This window comes from Pygocentrus nattereri, chromosome 4, assembly GCF_015220715.1.
Source record: "Pygocentrus nattereri isolate fPygNat1 chromosome 4, fPygNat1.pri, whole genome shotgun sequence".
Taxonomy (NCBI): domain Eukaryota; kingdom Metazoa; phylum Chordata; class Actinopteri; order Characiformes; family Serrasalmidae; genus Pygocentrus; species Pygocentrus nattereri.
The window spans coordinates 11,297,090-11,315,789 of record NC_051214.1 but is presented as its reverse complement, the minus strand read 5'-3'; the positions used below and the strand labels follow the sequence as shown (position 1 = coordinate 11,315,789).

The 18,700-nt window shown below is 39.5% G+C and overlaps 2 protein-coding genes across 6 annotated transcripts in view; one reads left to right on the top strand and one right to left on the bottom strand.

Moving 5' to 3' along the window:
* The window catches only part of myo6a (myosin VIa), a 177,766-nt gene extending 172,069 nt beyond the window's left edge, over positions 1 to 5,697 (top strand). The window contains exons 35-36 of the mRNA XM_017697703.2: positions 2,156 to 2,374; positions 4,081 to 5,697. Of these exons, the coding sequence (XP_017553192.2) occupies positions 2,156 to 2,374; positions 4,081 to 4,280 (419 nt within the window). The 3' untranslated portion in view covers positions 4,281 to 5,697. The remainder of the gene's footprint in view (positions 1 to 2,155; positions 2,375 to 4,080) is intronic.
* Positions 5,698 to 8,402: 2,705 nt separating this feature from the next.
* LOC108427501 (interphotoreceptor matrix proteoglycan 1) overlaps positions 8,403 to 18,700 on the bottom strand; it is a 43,506-nt gene continuing 33,208 nt past the window's right edge. For 4 of the 5 annotated variants that reach the window (XM_017697704.2, XM_017697707.2, XM_017697706.2 and 1 more), the window contains 5 exons: positions 17,656 to 17,875; positions 15,849 to 16,059; positions 14,083 to 14,268; positions 11,487 to 11,570; positions 8,403 to 9,139 (listed from right to left, as the gene is read on the bottom strand). In XM_017697704.2, the coding sequence (XP_017553193.2) occupies positions 11,531 to 11,570; positions 14,083 to 14,268; positions 15,849 to 16,059; positions 17,656 to 17,875 (657 nt within the window). In that variant the 3' untranslated portion in view covers positions 8,403 to 9,139; positions 11,487 to 11,530. The remainder of the gene's footprint in view (positions 9,140 to 11,486; positions 11,571 to 14,082; positions 14,269 to 15,848; positions 16,060 to 17,655; positions 17,876 to 18,700) is intronic. The other variant, XM_017697708.2, reaches the window with a different exon arrangement.

The window sequence follows — 18,700 nt, the reverse complement described above, 5'->3', positions numbered from 1 at the left end:
TGGGCAGAGCATGGGTAAACCAGATAGGTTCTTATATGTAATAGAAGACTAGTTCTAATAGAATAACTAGTTCCACCGTTACTTAATGTGTATATCAGGGGTAAAAAGCCTAAACCTCACAATTTTCCAACCTGAATGTTTTCAGAGACACAGGTGTTATTTCTATTGGCCTTTATTGCATTGCACATTCTCAATTTTGAAGACTAATATCTTGTGAACGTTCTGCTCCACCTAATATTCTGTGGCTTAACAGAGTAATGGAATATGTTATTATGAGGAGAATGAGGTGCCGGTAGAGCCACAGCGTGCACCTCTCTCTGCTTTTTTAGTGAACCTTTCTTCACTGCTCCATTTCGGTATTTGGACGTGGTGCGTAGCGCAGCTGTTTAAGAGGTATGAAATGATAGCACTTATGATTGCATAGCGCTTAGCGCTTATGATTGCACCCTGCATGAAAATACCACGTCTTTTGGACAGGCCTAAGTTATGAACCTTGCACCATGAAAACAGGGCCCTTTAGCTTTTCCCTGCAGTGCTAGTAGTGGTGACTCCATAAATAATGGCCCCAGAACCTCGATAGTTCACAGACTAAACACCCATGATGGAGTGCAGTAGACCTCACAGGCTGTGCGTCATTTTGTAGTTGGGAACATGCCCAATGAGGAAGTCCTGGTCTAAGCTGGCTTTGTCTGTAAGAAAAAAAATGTTTGGCATTTTCTAAATTCATCCAATTGCACATCTTCGGTAAATGTTTTGCCCTTTGATGTGCTTTGCTGTATGTATTTTTCCCACAGATGTTAACGATCCTCTTAACAGCATCAAACCTGCAGTCGTATGCAAGCAAGCCACACTTGAAAATAAGACGGCGCTTCTCCATTCAGTGGAGAATGAATCTCAATCTCAATTTCAGTGCAATTTTTTGAAATATATGTGAGTTTAAAAACAATGCAGTATGAAAAGTGCCTTTACTTTCCAACAGGCCACATTTTGTGTTTTGTTTTTTTCCCCAACATGTTAAATTCAGCAGATAAACAGTTATTGTGCATTAATGTCGCTGTTGCCAGAAAAAACCTTGTATATCCATTTTTGACATTTTTCAGTTTTTGCCTAATTCCTTTTACATTGTATGTAAATTTCAAGATGAATGGACAGAAAGAAACAGCCCAAAATGACCTGGAAAAAATTCTGGTTCTATTGACTTTCATTAAAGTGAATGTATGTTTTTTTTTTCTTCTCCTGCAAAGTTACCATTTTGTAGATACAAAGGGCGAAACACAAATGTGGTCTGTGTTGAGGATGTATCCTTGTTTTCACTTAAAACAAAACGTTCAATATGACATTCAAACTTTTGTACATCTATAAATATGTACATGCAAGCTAACACTATTCCGCATTTCATTTAAGTCACCAAGTTATGTAAAAACAAGCTTAATTCCAGCCTTTTCAAGTATCTTTTTTAGCTGGTAGCACGTGTGCTAGAAAAACTGCACAGAGACGTGACTTTTAAACCTTTCATTCTAAAAAAAAAAAGCATGTAGAATAAAGAGAGCCAATGCAGTAGCCCCAGAAGGGGGGAACTCTGCTTCAGAATCCAGAGACGTCTTTGGTCCAGCTTTTTGGGCCTTTCGCAAAACCCTTTGTTTACAAACATTTGGATGCGTTCTATAGTGACCAAAGTACTCAATAGACTACAACTACGATAAACGCTAGCTTATTTGCATTGCAGTACAGATGACTATGCTTGAAGAGAACATCAGCAGTTAGGAAATGCACACAATATTATCACACAGCACAGCGCTTCACTACCCAAAGCCACTTAAATAACATGCTGGGTTGCACGGTTTATTACGCTAGTCTTATGATGTCAGTTAAATGTGCAGAAGTGTTAGCTTGCTTATAACCTGTATATACTAATATTTCTATTCCGACTTCTACACAGCCTGTTCAGATGACGGCCATATATGAGGCCAAAACATATCAGCTTTTAACTCAGAAGCTAATCACGGTGTGTTTATAGGTGATTTTCAAAAATACCATTCATTTTTCCCATAGACAAAAATTGCTTTGACCCAGGGCTCTTCCACTGGCTACTGGCAAACTGCAGGATGGCAATATGTTCTCCGATGTCTTTAAAACAACATCTCTGCTCCCACAGCCCAGCAAAACGCTCCTCCACCCATCCCAGCCCGGCAGCATGAGATCCTGATGAACCGGCAGCAGCGCTACTTCCGTATCCCCTTTATCAGACCAGGAGATGAATACAAAGACCCTCAGAACAAGAAGAAGGGCTGGTGGTATGCCCATTTTGATGGCCCGTGGATTGCCCGGCAGATGGAGCTGCACCCAGATAAACATCCCATTCTATTGGTGGCAGGTAAGCAGATGAAAATCTCTTCCTCCATTTACTCCAATGTATATCCTCACCGTCCACTTTATTAGAACCATCCACCTTGTACTTACGTTCTCTGACAGCAGTTACAGACAATTACAGACATACACAATTTAGCCATCCTCATTCTTCATTGGTCAGTTTCTGACCAGATTTATTTTAATAAATAAAATGCCTTTTGTAATAAATAAAATGTTTGCCTTGTAGACATTGTAACCATGCCTGAGTGTAAGTGAATGGAATTGTAATTTTAAATGGTGTTTAAAAGTTTGTGATCCCTTTAGAATTTTCTATATTTCTGCAAAAATTTAACCTAAAACTACAAGTCCTTATAGTAGATAAAGTGTAATAGTCTGCAAGATCAGAAAGGAACCCAGGATAACATCTAAGCAAGCAAAGGCCCGTCTCACAGTGGCTAATGTTAATGTTCATGAGTCCACATTTAGGACTGAACAACAAATGTGGCCATGACAGGGTTGCCAAGAGAAAGCCGCCGATCTCTAAAAAGTACATAGCTGCCCATCTGTATGAGAACAAAATAGATATTTTTGGTTTTAAGCGTTATGTTTGAAGAAATGAAATCACTGCATTCCAGCATAAACACCTTATCCCGTGTATGAAACACGGTGGTGGTAGTACCATGTTTTGGGCCTGTTTTGCTGCCTCTGGGCCAGGACAGTTTGCCATCATTGATGGAACAATGAACTCTGAATTATATCAGCAAATTCTGAAGGAAAATCTCAGGACGTCTGTCTGTGAGCTGAAATTCAACATAACAGCCCTAAGCACGCATGTCGTTCTACCAAAGAACATTTAAAAAATAAGAGAGTTAATGTTTTGGAATGTTCTGCCAATTCCTGACCATAAACCTATAGAAATATTGTGGAAGGACAAGCAGTTCATGGGAGGAAACCCACCTACATAACACAGTTGAAGCCGTTTTGCAGGACTAATTAACTGTTACTGGAAAACAGTAACAGTTAATTAACAAAACAAAGGTTCACACAGTTTTGCCACTCATGGATATGAAATATTGGATCATTTTCCTCAATAAATAGATGACCAGTGTCTAATATTTTTGTCTCATTAATTTGATTCTCTTTATTTACTATTAGGACTTGTCAGTTTGGAGATAACGCCAGAGAGGCCAGGTTGAGATGGTTTGGACATGTGTTGAGGAGGAATAGTGGATATATTGGTCAAAGAATGTTGGAGATGGGTAGAAGGAGAAGAGGTAGACCTCAGAGAAGGTTTATGGATGTAGTGAAGGTGGACATGGAGATGGTTGGTGTAAAAGTAGAGGAGGCAGTGGCGACCCCTAAAGGGAACAGCCGAAAGAAGAAGATGATTTACTATTAGGACTTGTGTGAAAATCTGATGAAGGTCTAGGTCACATATAAGCAAAAATAAAGAAGAATAAATGGTTCATAAACTTTCCAGCACCTCTATAAGTTATGTAAGATTTACTGTGTGCCAACTTCATTAGATAGCCTCAGTCTTATGCCTGCTATAAAACTACTATAAAACTTTTAAATAAGCAGGTATTTTGGGGCCATCCAAGCTTTCCATGGATCCCCCTAGTTAATCTATAAATGGTGATGATCCTGGTACCTAGAATGAAATACTAACTGCTAAGAAACTCACATGCTATGAGAGAGGTCTTAAAGGTGCTTCAATCTCTGTGTTTGTAGGTAAGGATGATATGGAGATGTGTGAACTGAGTCTAGAGGAGACCGGCTTAACCCGTAAGCGTGGAGCGGAGATCCTGCCCAGGCAGTTCGAGGAGATCTGGGAGCGTTGCGGAGGGATCCAGTATCTGAGGAGCGCCATCGAGACCCGGCAGGCACGGCCCACATACGCCACCGCCATGCTCCAGAGCCTGCTCAAGTAGACCTCCTGGAATGCTGACACACATGCAACCAACACTTAAGGCACTGCCAACTAGAGTGTGCTGAAGTAGACTCACCTGGACACACACTCGTAATCCAGTCTTTCTAGATCAAAGGGAAGAACACAGTTCCTAGCATAGTCCACATTCAGAGAACAGTAGGACTCACTTTAAATGACTGTTGTCTCTCATCCCCTCAGTGAACTGGGTTTTTTTATCGCCAGTTGTCACTCGCATTGGTCTTTATTGTTTAATTTCTGTCTGATTCTGTTTTCTCCTTTAAATAGTTGATTTACAGTGAATCAATATCATTCGATATTGTGTTTTGTTTTTTTTTTCTTTTCTTTCTTTGCATTTGACTTTGCTTTTCCTTGCGCACTTTTCCTCAATACTCTAACTACAACTAAGAGGCCTTAATAACTGTAATAATTGCCAGGATGATTCTTTCTAAGCTGCCTCTCAAAGCGTTTTTTTGTATATTATGTGAGAAATATTGATAAATAATAGCTCATCGTTCAGTTATTCCAGTAGGAATGTCCAAACGTCAGAAGTGCTTCACTCTCGATTTACGGTGTAATCGTAACATCCTAAAAGACTTCACTCCTATATATTTGCTTAGATGAGATTTTTAACCATTCCATTTTGATATGACACTCATAACTACTGATCTCGTGTTGAACTGGAAAAATACGTTTTCATCAACCTCTACAGCTTCAGCTTTGCACAGTATAGACAAGTACAGTAATGTCGTCGTTTGTTGATTTATGTTCATTTGTCATTGAACATTTGCACTGAGAAGCGAAAGGTTGGAGTAAAGCACTCATCCATAGTTCAGATTTCAAATCCTAAAGATGCACTATATTTTTCTGAGCAGTTTTTTCTAAAACCTACCTGTCCCAGCTGTACCTTCTAGCTACTACTGAATGTACAGAACCTTTGAAATTGCGTTGTTCTCTTTTTACACACAGTTGTCAAAGTTAAAATTGAGCTACATTATATTGCAGCAATTAACTTTATTCGTACTTGTTCCTCCTTTTCCTCATTTTTCATTCTCTGTGCTTACCTACAGTTCAGCTACACAAGGATTCTTACAGTGCTTTTCCTTAATGTTGGAAAAAAATCTTAATGATGTGTGAAATTAGACTTCTTTTCTTATTGTCATTAAATCAAGGATGAATTCTGGGTAAAGAAATTTATGCAATACTTGATTAACCATGCATTTTTTTTTTTCTTTCTTTTTTTTTTTTTTTTACAAACAAGTGTCGAATTATGGGTGGTTTGGTTGCTGTCGGACCAAATATGTATGCTAGCAAATATGTGATGACTCTTGGGGGAAACGCAACTTTGTACAAAGCTAAATAACATCCTTAGCTGCTGTGTGCATGACCTCACGAACCGAATAAACTCGGTGTTCTTCCCATCCTGTTCTGTTTCAGTGCCCTCATACACCCCATACGAATGCAGTACAAGATGTTTTATACGTCGTACGCAACAGTTTGAACAGCCCTGCTCAAATGACGTGTTTTGTTGATTTGAATAAATTAAAATATGGCATTTTCTGCAAATTTTAGTGCAAAGTATATAATAACTTTGGCACAGTTCTCATTTTACGTTTAAATTTTCCCTTTTATATTAAATCAGCAAAGAAAGTGTTTTAACTTATTTTCACTTGGAAAATCAAAAGGGACATCCAGACTTTTGAAAACGACTGTCTGTATTGTTGCCTTCATATCAAAAGCTCTTACCTCAGATCATTATTTAATAACACCAGGATGACGGGATCAATAGAAACGTCCAAAATTGCTTGTTTTATTAAAGTAACCTTTTAAATGTTTTTGTTTCTTTTATAAAATTGACCATCCTGAGATATGTAAGTATAATTATAGGGAATAATGTATTTACAGAACTTATTTCTAAAGCTATTGGCAATCGGCAGCAACGTGCACATTGAAATCTGTAGCTAATGATGAACAGTGACTGCTTAGACAGCATATGAACACTTGCTGACATTAGGTTATAACACTTTCTGGGGTGATACGACACACATTGAGTGCATTTACTGCAGTTATCTGGTTATTCAGGTGGTCATGTAAACAGCTCTGATTCCTTAGACCAGAGTAATGTCTTGAAATCTGATAAAGAAATTTTCTAGATGTTGTAAGTTCATATTTTCACGTGAAGTCGTGTAATGTTTTAAAAAAAAAAGCTGCGGCATGAAGTTCGAGTTTTACACTGCGTTTACGTCACATCTGTGAGTTTATCAGAATCCTTTAATTTTATTGGCTGCTTGGAATACAGAAACATGATTTCTGGCTCATGCCGACTTTGAGTTTTCAAATTATCTGATGACTCAATTGCATAAAAATGCGTTGATCGGATGACTGGCAAAATCTGATTTTCTGCAACCATCGGATTATTAGGTGCATGTAAATGCACTCAATGAGGTAACACCTAAGGTCAGAAAAAACAAGAATGACCCTGTGTACAGGTGGTTTCAAGTATCTGTATTGGAAACTGATAAGAGTTTAACCTCATGCATTTACACCTGATAATCAAACGTGGCTCCGGTTAGATTGAAATCAGATTGCTGTGTGGCGTGTAGTACGCAAATCAGCTCATCACAGTCGTTGACCATGTGTATTAAGCAAGACAGTGAATCACAGCAAGGAGAAACGAAGATTAACCAAACTGACAGAGAAGAGACTCCTCAGACCACCTCCTGAAGTGGATCGAGTGATGGGATTCGGTCTTCAGATGCGTTTTTAGGTGGTAGTCGATATAATCCTGGAAAACAAAAAGCATTTAACAGCCAGATCTACATCACGTTGTTGGTGTTACATCAACTTCAATCGGAATTCCACAGATGTTTTAGAAATGTGTGCATAATTAAATTAAGATGTGAAGTCATTCAGAGTGGTTTGATGTGAAATGCTCAGTTGTAGAGAAACTAAAAACTGTCTACAAGTGCCAGATGTCTGACGCTTTCAGTGCCTCTGAATTCTCCCTCACAGAAAATTCTAACTTTATCATTATAAATTATAATTGTTCTGAATGCGTTTGCTGATGCCGGAGACATTGTTCTATGATCATTGTCAGATAAGCTTTTCGGGCTAAAACTATAATCCATTCATGGCGGAGACACGCATAAGAAAATATTTCTTCAGATTGATTTTCTTTCATTATCATCAACATTACATATCAAATCTAAAAGATTGTTTTGAATAGCTAATGGCTAAATTTGCATTGGAGTTGGAATAAATCTCTATAGATTTTTATAAAAGGCTTATGTACATGGGGCGTAGCTTTATGAACACCAGCCTTATGCCCTTAACGAGCCATGGGCCCACCGATGGGCCCAAAGTTCTATTACATGCTTATAAGGAAAGCACCATTAGTTTGCACTGAATTCCCTGTAGTCACTGAATAATAAGCCTTAGTATGAAATAAACCTGAAATGTGAAGGAGTGTGTTACTGAATATTCCACTCAGCCAACGGGCCTTTTGGACCTGTTTGATAGTGTTTCCCTCCTGTATAAGGGCTAATAAATGACTAGTAGACTAGAATTAAATAAAATGCTTCTATTGAATATAAGTGAATAAACAGATGCTGGACCAGCACTCTTAGTCTGCAATGAACAGACAAAATGTTGAAAATGTTGAAAAAGCATCCTCTATTGGAACTGGAGTATGTATGGACTGCCCTGCAATGGACTGTCCAGGGTGTTACCTGCCTTCTGGCCAATGGCCACTGTGATAGGCTCCAGCAAACACAAATGACCCCATAACGCTGACTTAAGTTTTTAACAGCAGCCTCTGGGAAATGAACAAGTGAATTCCCGAAATTCTTTTCTCTTCAGCTGATTGATGTGTGTGTGTGGATTGGTGAGCAGAGCAGTGGTGGAAATTTGTCTGAACACAAAAGCCTGCTTATCAGAGTATGTACCAAAACAAAGTGGTCAGAAAATTGTTTTGTTGGCATATCTCTTGAAGAACAAGAAACGACAGCCGTTAAATTTAAATTGGAAAAATAGTTTTAATTTTCACGCCAGTGCAAAGTTTATAAAAGAAAACAAAAATGATCATCCTCGCTACGTTCCCATCAGCATCGCAATCCACAACTATACACAATGAGGCTTTGAAACATAACAATGACTGTATTCCAACGCCGAAAGAACAATTAACAGCAAAAAGCCATTAACTCTAACAATGTAAACCAAAGAGCCTAGAGCATTCGCACAATCCTTAACTGCAGCTAAGAATAATTAACGGAGATCGCTATCGAACAAATGTAAATGACTCAGAAAAGACGTTTGATTCTTTCGCAATACGAATTTTGGCTCCACTGATGCCACACTAAGGTACTATTTTTAAGACAGTTAGAAAACCAAAGCACGCCACAAAAAAACACATTTTTGTTCGAGAACATTGAAAGCAAGTTAACAACTTTTGAAGACATAATTATGGGGCTCTTCCCAGGACGGACAGAACAGTGATGGCCTCATTGTGAGGAAAACAATAGCTGAAAGCCCTCTTTTACCATCTGTGAGCAGTCCCTTAATGTCCCCACCTTGACCAAATTGATGTCATCCCCTTTGACTTCTGCACCTTTTTCGCTGATAAGTACCTCATGACTTTGTGTAGTTGCTTGAAAATGTGAATAATGCCCTCCCACACTCCCTAAACATAAACGGCGCCGGCGTCATGCTTGGTGAATGTCAAAGGAGATGCATATGCAGCAGTCTGAATCGGCAGCTTTCTCCAGGGCTCAGAATGAAACATTTCATTATCAGCGTTCACATTCCTAACACTCTTTGGTCTTCGACAAACATATCAAGTCTTGTACTCATTCGGCGGTCTTGGTTCTGTGAAGAAGACAAAAATAAAGGTTACATTCATTTAAAAATGTTACATATTTCCATGGTTGTGTAATGATGCTTTACAGTTGAATGGCTGAACTATTTCAGCCTGAAGCACAGCCACAAAGACCAATGCCTCACAAAGATATCACTGTTCTAGCTTATGGAGAATGTTTTGGTCAATGTTTCTAGGTTTCAAGGCTTTTTGACATGGTTTACAGGAGCTTTGTTCTCTTATTTCAGTGCACGAGGCCGTACTGCACTGATACCTCCACTGAAGTGGCAAAGTGGCTCAAGTATGGTCCAGCTAATCACAAAGTCAGTCTGCTGTAATTAACTTTAACCCCTCGCTGAAACGTCTGAGTAGCCTCACAGACTGGAAAAACATTGGGATTAGAGCAGAGTAAGTTCCAACAGTACAGAGTTCAGAGCCAGTAGCTTTGGGCATGTAATCACCAGACATATGCTAACGTTAGCGGATCTCCCAGGACTCCTGGACTGAGGTAACATTGGGACTCAGAAACTCTTATTCTGAACATTCAATAGACTGTCTGTCGTCACATTAACACAGTTTTCCTTTGGCCTTGGCTGCTTCTTTAGATTTTGCACTCGGGCTATGAGGCTAACATGTAGCTAACAAGCAATGGAGGGTCTTAGCCATGATTAGCATCTCTGCTGAGGTAAGTCATCTCAGATGGACTTCCTTATGTGGCTTCTGGCACTGTGTCATACTGTTATCTATAAAAGTGGACAAAGATGGAAAAATAAAACATTCAGGCTTCAACCATTTTAGAGATATGATATTTTGTTCTCACAGCAGTGAAACTAGCCGTGTTGGTCTCTGCTGGTTTTTCCAGCAGCGTTTATGGACAACAGTATGCTATACAATGTGAAAAACCAAGAAAATCTGTTGGTGGGGTAGATTTCCACGCTGCTTCATTTTCGACCATTTAAGCTACAACGTTGGGGTGAAAATCTGGTAAGCCTCCATGAAGGCGAGTATTGTTAGCGACGTGCTAGCCAGCCGATGTCAGTGGCACAAATGATGCGTTTAGCCTTCATGATGTATTTACATTCATGATCTTCACGATGTTACATAGTCTATAACTTTAGAGTCAGAGTCATAGACTTAACCAGCTGCTGTGTCTGGTCTAAAGCTACTATAAAGTCATTTAAAAGTTGAGAGGCTGTACTTTAACTGTTAACCGTGTGAGCAGCCTTGTTGAGATGCCTTCTAATGCTAACTAACTCGGAACTCCTTTTTGACTTCACAGTTGATTGATGCTGCATTTTCTTTGTTTTTTTTTTCCCAGTTGGTCAGAAAACAAAGGTCAGTACTAGCCTGTTTAATCAGCGTGGGCCACAGTGAAAAGCTTGGCTTTTTTCATTTTCCGTCAGTCAGCTCAAGCAGTTAGCAACAAGCACTGAAAAACGTGATAATAATAATAAGTTTGAGAGTCTGAGTGGGTTCAGGTCGGGTTCGGCTTTTGAGTTTAGCACTGCTAGTCCAGTCAGGCCTGGTCAGATCTTAGTCACGGTTACAGGTCGGGTTCAGGTTTAAATTTCATGTCCATGCAGATCCCTACCATTAGCCAAATGCAGCATACGCTTCCATTTCTCGTTAGCTACAATAGCTCCAGTTAGGCTGGATAATATGATAATTATCATGATAAATTAGGTCACAATGTCACAGTATCCTCTTCTGTAGACATCATGAATATTGTCAGTACTTCTAGAACAGAACCAGCAGCATGTTTAACTACAAAGTAGGCATAATTAGCCCTGTTTAGTTGGATTTAGAGCAGTGCAGGATGTTAAATGTACTAGTTTTTCGATAGTATTTTTGGATGTGGCATTAATGCTTCTTTTTTGTCTGTTCCAACTCATCAGATGTCAGAAAACGTAAGTCCTTAGATTGTGTATTGTGAAAACTGGTGAAGTATCTTGATATACTTTCATCATATTGCCCCGCTCTAGCTCCAGTGCAAAATTAAAGAAACAGACTTTGGATACCAAGCAACTTGGCTCATTGGCTACGTTTGGGGATAAATTTACTTTGTTTCATTTGATTTTTGGCCAAACTTTTAGTGCAACAGGAATAAGACACTAAACAGCACCAAGGACTCTCTGCTGCTACCTACTAGCTACACTACCATTTATCAAACAACTGATCTTTGCCCCCTTCAGAAACATAGCCTACATAATCTTAAGGATTTCATTTGAGCAATGAGTCAAACCTCCGCCTATGAGACTGATGGGTTTTGAGTTCCTGAGCGCTGTATTACAATCTTAGCAGATATTGGTAATATTAAGGAAAATACCAGAACAAAGTGCTGCCTTACGGCATCCATACCTCATTGAGAGCTATAACACTGTCGAGATCTGCTGTCTATATGATTAACTTGTCAGACCTGGCAGTGTGGTGGAGTCGCGGTTTCTATAAAAGAGATGAATGCTCCATTAGAGGGAACGCTAGCTTTCCCGAAACAGAAATAGAAATGCGTAAAGTGTGGAATAAAGACAGAGCACAGGAACAGAAAAGGAAAAAAATACAGTGTCAACAGTACGTTATCCCAAGGGGACAATCACAGAGGGGGTGAAGCACGACAAGAGGACTTCTGTAAAGAAGATAAATTAGTAAGGAATTCTATGTATACAGCAACATTGTTGGAAAACCCATGTTTGAGCTTCTTTGCAGTATCCTCTTTTGGGTGAAAAATGTGAAGTTGTTTTTTTTCTTTTTCTAGATAATCTTTATTATACGTTTTCATGACATGTGAACCTGATGTCAGCTTTCATTACATTAACCCCATAAATTTCCAGTTGTCACATCTTAAGGCCTGTTATACAGTAACTACATTGCAAACTGTCCGAGTTATTCCCAAACTTGAGAAGTGAGGAATAGGAATGGATGCATGGCTGCGCTTGGTCAATTAAGGGGTTTGTTTTTAACAAAAATGTTTTTCACACTGTCACAGGTTGGACTATTAATAACTGAACTAGCGCTCGTTGGCTAGTGACCGTCAACAGGGATGAAGATAAGCCATTTCCTCCAGGAATACTATCTAGAACGGTGGACCAGAGATGTACGACATTGTGCTGTTCTCCTGCTTTAAAGCTTTCGCTCTGATTACTTGCTGGAGGATTATACAGGACATGTGAAAAGTGGGTAATCCAGAGAGGCTTGACCTGGCCATGTTAGCCTCGTCCTCCCATCCAAGAAAGGATACTGTTACATGGGCTTTACCTTTAAAACCATTCAAAAAGGAACAGAGCAACACTGAGAAACGAGAAAACAGAGAAGGTAGTTCTGCATTCTTGATAAATGTGATAAGACCAAGAAATGAGAAAAGTACAGCGGTGTAGAAATATTCATTCATTTTCAGGAGCAATACTTTTACAGGATCCATCCATTTACAGGAAACATACTGTCCCAGTTTATCATAAGGGCAAAAGATCTTTTATCACTTATTAAGTATTGAAATAATAATTGTAGAAATCTGATGCTAGTTTCATGATTTTTTTTTAAGTATAAGAGAAATACCTTAAGAATTCCCATTTTGGGGGTATTTTAGTTACACAGCTAAGCATTTTAAAAGGGAATTCCATTTTTGTCTCAACAATTATACTTTTCAAAATGTCAGTATATTGCATGGGTACAGGGAGATTAACTCAAAAGAGGCCTTGAATATTCTGTAATAACTGTCTGTAGGAAGAAGTAATCTGAAGCAAACAGTATATGGAGCTTTGCATATGCCCGTACCCCTTCATGTGTCTGGCGGAAAACGGAGATCACTTCCAGCATCGCATGTAATGCAATCAAATTATGGTGGTGATTTTTTTGGTTCAGATTGCTTCATCCTAACGGGAGTTACAACACAATATTTGGGGCCTCTTTCGAGTGAATCTCCCTGTATATTGTCAAGATTCAGAGTGGTTTAATGTGGAAAGCTGCATTCCAGAGAAAAGCCTTTGTAATTGTAAACAGTGGTGGTGAAAGGAACCAGATGTATGAAGGGTTTAACACATTTAAAGCCCTCTGTTAATACACAGATGGTAATGAACATGCTGTGTGTGTATGTGTGTGTATACACACACACACACACACACACACACACATATATATATATTACATACACACACATGTATGTCACTGCTGTTGGACCAAAAATGGAAAACATACTTTAATGTAAGTCAATGGAACCAGGTTTTGGTCATATATATATATATATTATCACCATTTTCACATTATCAATATGGCATGGCATATCACAGCTCAGAAGGCCCAGGAGGTTTGTTATATTTGTTTTGTTATAGCAAATAAATCAGCTACATTTGCCATATAGACATCTTGAACCCTGGTTTCTACCACCACCATTATAAAGAACGCTACAACTCTACAGCACTCTAAATGACTTTGTTCAGATCTCAAAGATTGGGAAATTGGCAGAATTCCCATTTAAGATGCAATTGACAATTATTTATTATTACTGTTATCATTATTATTAGTAGTAGTAGTAGCAGTAGTAGTAGTATTGTCCTGCTTTACCTGTGTTCACCCTACTGCACATTCTGGTCTGATGTTTATAAAAGATGTCATTTCAACTATTTATTCCCCCCTCATAAAGACATTGTGGCAGAAAAAAAGAGACATTCGAATAAGAATCATCACCTTGATATTCAGCTGAAGTACCACCTGATAATTTCTCACCACTGCTACTGTGCAGGCGTGAAATTAACTTCCTTACAGTTTCTGCCCTAATAATACCACAAATAACTCTGAAAGCTTTATCAGTGTTAGTTTTCTGGAGTTCTAGAGGCGAGGTAGGACAATCTCTAACAAATCCAAAATGGTCACTGTGTGTAAGTGCATGAAGAACATACAACCAGATAGGCAGGAAAAAAAAAGTGTCAACACAGTGAAATTTGACGAAAAAAGACCTGCTTACACTAAAGCCAGTGTCTTTCTGGTCCGTACACATTTCCTGAACATAGATATCAAGAGTGCAATGATGGCAAAAACAAAGGTGAGGGCCCCCACGAGGCAGGCTAGGAAAAGAAAAGGGTCTAGAGGCATGGAGACCAACTCGGCACATCTCTCCCCGTTAAAGTGCCAGAATTTACCTATGGGACATCTAAAAGGGTCAAGAGAGACAGTTAGAGCATCAACTCATGTGATAACACGTAGAGCAGATATTTCATTAAGCTCTTCTTAGGATTTCAAAGCCATAAGAACTGGCTCGGTGTGAGCAAGCGTGTGCTTGTTTTTCTATCGTTGCGGGGTCCCAGTGTCCCAAGAGAAAAGGCCAAAGAGCAGATCCCCAGAAGGCAAAGTGCTTTAACCCTTAGAAGTACTTAAGAAGTACTTATTTTAGCTATACCACCCCACAGGCTTGCCAAAAACACTGCTGAATGTTGTTTGATGAAGTTCAACAAATTCTACAGTTTTCCATTCCACCTTAACTGGAGCAGCAGTTACATTCTTGTAGTCAGTCATACTTGCTATCAGTACCAACCGGTCCACAGCTTGCTTTCGCCCTGACTGTGATGTGGTCTTATGCAGCTAACGGAGTCAGGTGGCTTCTATAGTGGTACGAAGGAAAGATAGGAAAGAATAGTCTCTTGGGCTCCCCCAGATGGTTGTGACATCGAATAATACAGGGTGATGCAAAAAATTCATCTGATTTCAAAGCGCCATATTTTTATAACCGTGAAGCTAGGAACCAATCACATGCCAATTGAAAGTGGGGGTCATGAGTTTTTGACTGTCACCGGAAGATGGAGAGAGACCCCTGAGCCGTTTTGCGTTCTCCACTTCAATAAGAGTGAATCTGTCATAACTGTACAGCGTGATATTCATCAGCAGTGAACCTCCAACAGCCGTTGTTTCCACAACACTGAATGATCTCCGAAACTGCATTGAAAGCCATGAGTATGGTGACAGCTGATGAATTCGACTGTCGCGTTGATGATGTCCGTACAGCTGGAGCAGGTCATATTAAGCACTTGTAAATTTACATAATAATGTTCACTTAAACCATTTACAGTTTACTACATTGTTCTGTAATGATTTACAAGTGAAATGAATCATTTCAAAGTCAGATGAATCTTTTTGAATCACCCTGTATATATATTTTATTTTCCAGAAAGGCCTTTTCTGTAGGCTTAAAAAGCCTTGAGGGTCCCCACTGGATGAGTTGTTACATAGATCAAATTCAAATCATGTTGACAATAACTGCAACTTCCAAGGGTTAAAACCAACAAATTGTTTTAGATTTCTAAATTTAAAGTTCAATTTTGGCTTCAGATTGTAATCATGTTTAAGTTTAGCTAGGATTCACTGGCTGTAGTGACAAATCCCCCTGAGACATTTGAGCCCCCACAAAGATAGAAAAATACGGGAATGAAAGTGAGTGGTTACCGCTCTTCTAGTGTTCTCACATGTACACAGACAAGATTTCATTTGAACAATAATGAAAAAATGTCCACTACAAAGTAAACAAGTTTGCCAACGTTACAGTCAGAAACTTGGTTGAACTATGATGTGACGATGCTAAGCAGCAAGACCCCGCGAGGCACAGACTGTCATGCTGGTTGGCATCAGCTCTGGTCAACTGAGTAAAAATTCAGAGATCTGCTTGAAATTCAGTTCCTGGAGCGAGTTATATTGAAATCGCACTGTAATCTTGTTTATACCGCATGTATGGTGAGGTACCTGCAAGCCGCGCCATGCCCAGGTACAATTTCACACTCTCCGCCATTGAGACAGAAATCAGGCTGGGCGATGCAGAGGCTCTGGCAGGGCAGTCCATCCACCGTGACATATCCTGGTTCGCACAGACACTCGGCCTCCTTCGTCCAGCGGTTCACCACGCAGCGCGAGAACTCATTGCAGGCCAGAAACTTGCAAGGGTCAGCTTGATCACCTAGAGGAATGGGTAAATTGGATAACATTAGTATTAATGAATGGCCTCCTACAGCAGAGCGTCCATCACTTTCTTTAACAGCGCTGCTGCAGTGAGAAATTATTAAGGATAGGGGCAGGACACTGGATTTAATGAGCACCCAGAATGCACTACCTGTGGAGGGTTAAATGAATTTCTCTTTACTATCTGCCATCTCCACACCTGTAGTGTATATAGATGAACTCTAGTGTTGAACCAGTGTGTGCTTTGCAAGCAAATAATCTTTATGTAATTAAACTACAGATAAAGGCACCGTACACCAAGTCTTAAAGGAGTCAACTGCCTTGTAACCTCTAGAATAAGGTTATGCAGCAGTTCTCGAACTGGGGACATGGTCCCCCCGGGGTGGGTGTTAAGGGGCTACAGCCAAATGTTATTAAATGTTAAAATGAAATACATTATATGGCCAAGAGTATGTGGACACATGACCATCACACCTATATGAGCTTGTTGAATATCCCATTTTAAAACCATGAGTATTAAAATGGAGTTCACCACCTTTGCAGCTATAACTATATAACATATAATACTATATAACAGCCTCCACTCTACTAGGAAGGCTTTCCACAAGATGTCGGAGTCTGTCTGTGCAAAATTCTGCCCATTCAGTCAAAAGAGCATTGGTACTGATGTTGGATAAAAGTGCCCGGCTCACAATTGGTGCTTCAATACATCCCAAAGGTATTCAGTGGGGTTGAGGTCAGGGCTCTGTGTAGACCACATAAAACTCATTAAAACATGTCTTTATCAACCTCACTTTGTGGAAGTAACAAAGGGGGTGAGCCCCTTAACCCTTAAAAACAACCCCAGACTGTAGATCCTCCACCGAACTGTACTCTTGGCACTATGTATTCTGGTAGGTAGAGTTCTCCTGGGTTCTTCCAGCTTCGTCCATCACGCTGCCAGGTATTAAAGCATAATTCTTCCCTCCAGAGAACACCATCCGACGCTTGGCATTGCACATGATCTTAGATTTGTGTGCAGCTGCTCAGCCATGGAAACCCATTTAATGAAGCTCTTATTGATGAACTGTTTTGCAAGCAGTGCTTGGCTTGTTGCAAACATGCTAATTAGATTGGCTCTACAAAGGAACTTGAAAAACAATACTTCTTGACAAACAAAAAGCCTGCTAAAGCCTGAATAGACGGATAAATCAGTCTTATTTATTTCAGCATTGCAGAGTCAAATTTGTAAGAGTTCTTCATTGGGACATTGCAAAGTGCTTATAGAAAATATTTATTCATAAATTTTGATCTTTAGTACAGTGAGTTTAGAAAAAATGGGTCATAAATTGGAAACAACTGAAAAAAGTTTAAGAAGGTGTCTGTTTTCGAGGGTCCGTAATATCCAAATAAAATCTATATTCGATGCCTGTATTTCAGAACTTGTTCAAATGACGTAAATTTTGATAAAATGCATTAAGAGAAGAGTTAAGTGAAGAAAACTGCTAACCAGTAACCAGTAGATATTTTCCCATGTGCGTTAAGCAATATGTATTTAAAATATATAGTTTTAGGAGTTTTTCAAAGTAGATTGGCTCACTATTAACATGCTTACCTGGCTCAACATCTAGCGTACGGCTGTCGATCTCCATGTCAAGGCGCTGGGCAACTGCATTACAGAAGTCCTCCAGAACACAGTGGACGGCTTGGGTGATGTTGTATGGCACAGACTTGGCAAATTTCATTTTGCTGTTGACCACCACGCTCCCGTTCCTGAAGTTGAGAATCTCCAGCTGCTTGAAGCCTGTTAGGTTAGACTGCAGGTATGGCAGCAGCTGGGAAGAAGACATGGACAATGCAGAAATCCGTAAAAAGTTTTATCTTCATGCTACAACCTTGTTAAGTTGATTTCTGTCCTTGGCTTTGACCTTTGCTCTCTTGCTTAAGTGCCTGTCTGTTTTTGCATAACAAAGTAGAAGCTAATATCAGAGCAGTAGAACTAAGTGGAGATGTGTTATAATAAGCCTCTGGAAAGGAAATATCTCCTAAGGATCAAGATTTAATGAGGTCTTGGGAGCACGTGTTTCACCCACCGTAGCCCATTTTAACTCAAAAATAGTCTTAGCGAGAGAATGAATCACCGGCGACACTGGATTTAACACGCAGCGCCATAATGGCCTGTGGACTGTAGATAATCAACAGGAAAGCAAGCCGTTAAGTCAATGTTTTGAGTTTCTGCTCGGTTTGAGGATTTTGTGGGTTTTTAGCATTAAAGCTTTGTCTTCAATTACAGGATACACTATACTTGTAGAAGGCAGAGAAAACAAGGCCTTTTTATAATGAGCTCTTCCAAAGCACACAATGCATCTTCAAGTGTAGTACTTCAAAACTCATTTCCCACCAAAAAAAGTGAGAAATTTTTGGCTGCTTGAAAAAAATAGAACTCCTGTTGAGAAGAAAAAAAAACTGTAGTGATGCATGCTAATTTGTTGTCTTTGTCATTAAAACACAGCTCTGCTCTGGAGTGAACGTGTTTGATTTATTCGAGGCAGAGGCATTTGAGTGGTGTTTTTTTTTTTTTTTTTTCCTCACCCCAGGGCTGGCAGGAAACAAGCAAGCTCTGAGAGATGCCTTTATACAAGACATTAATGAGCCTATCT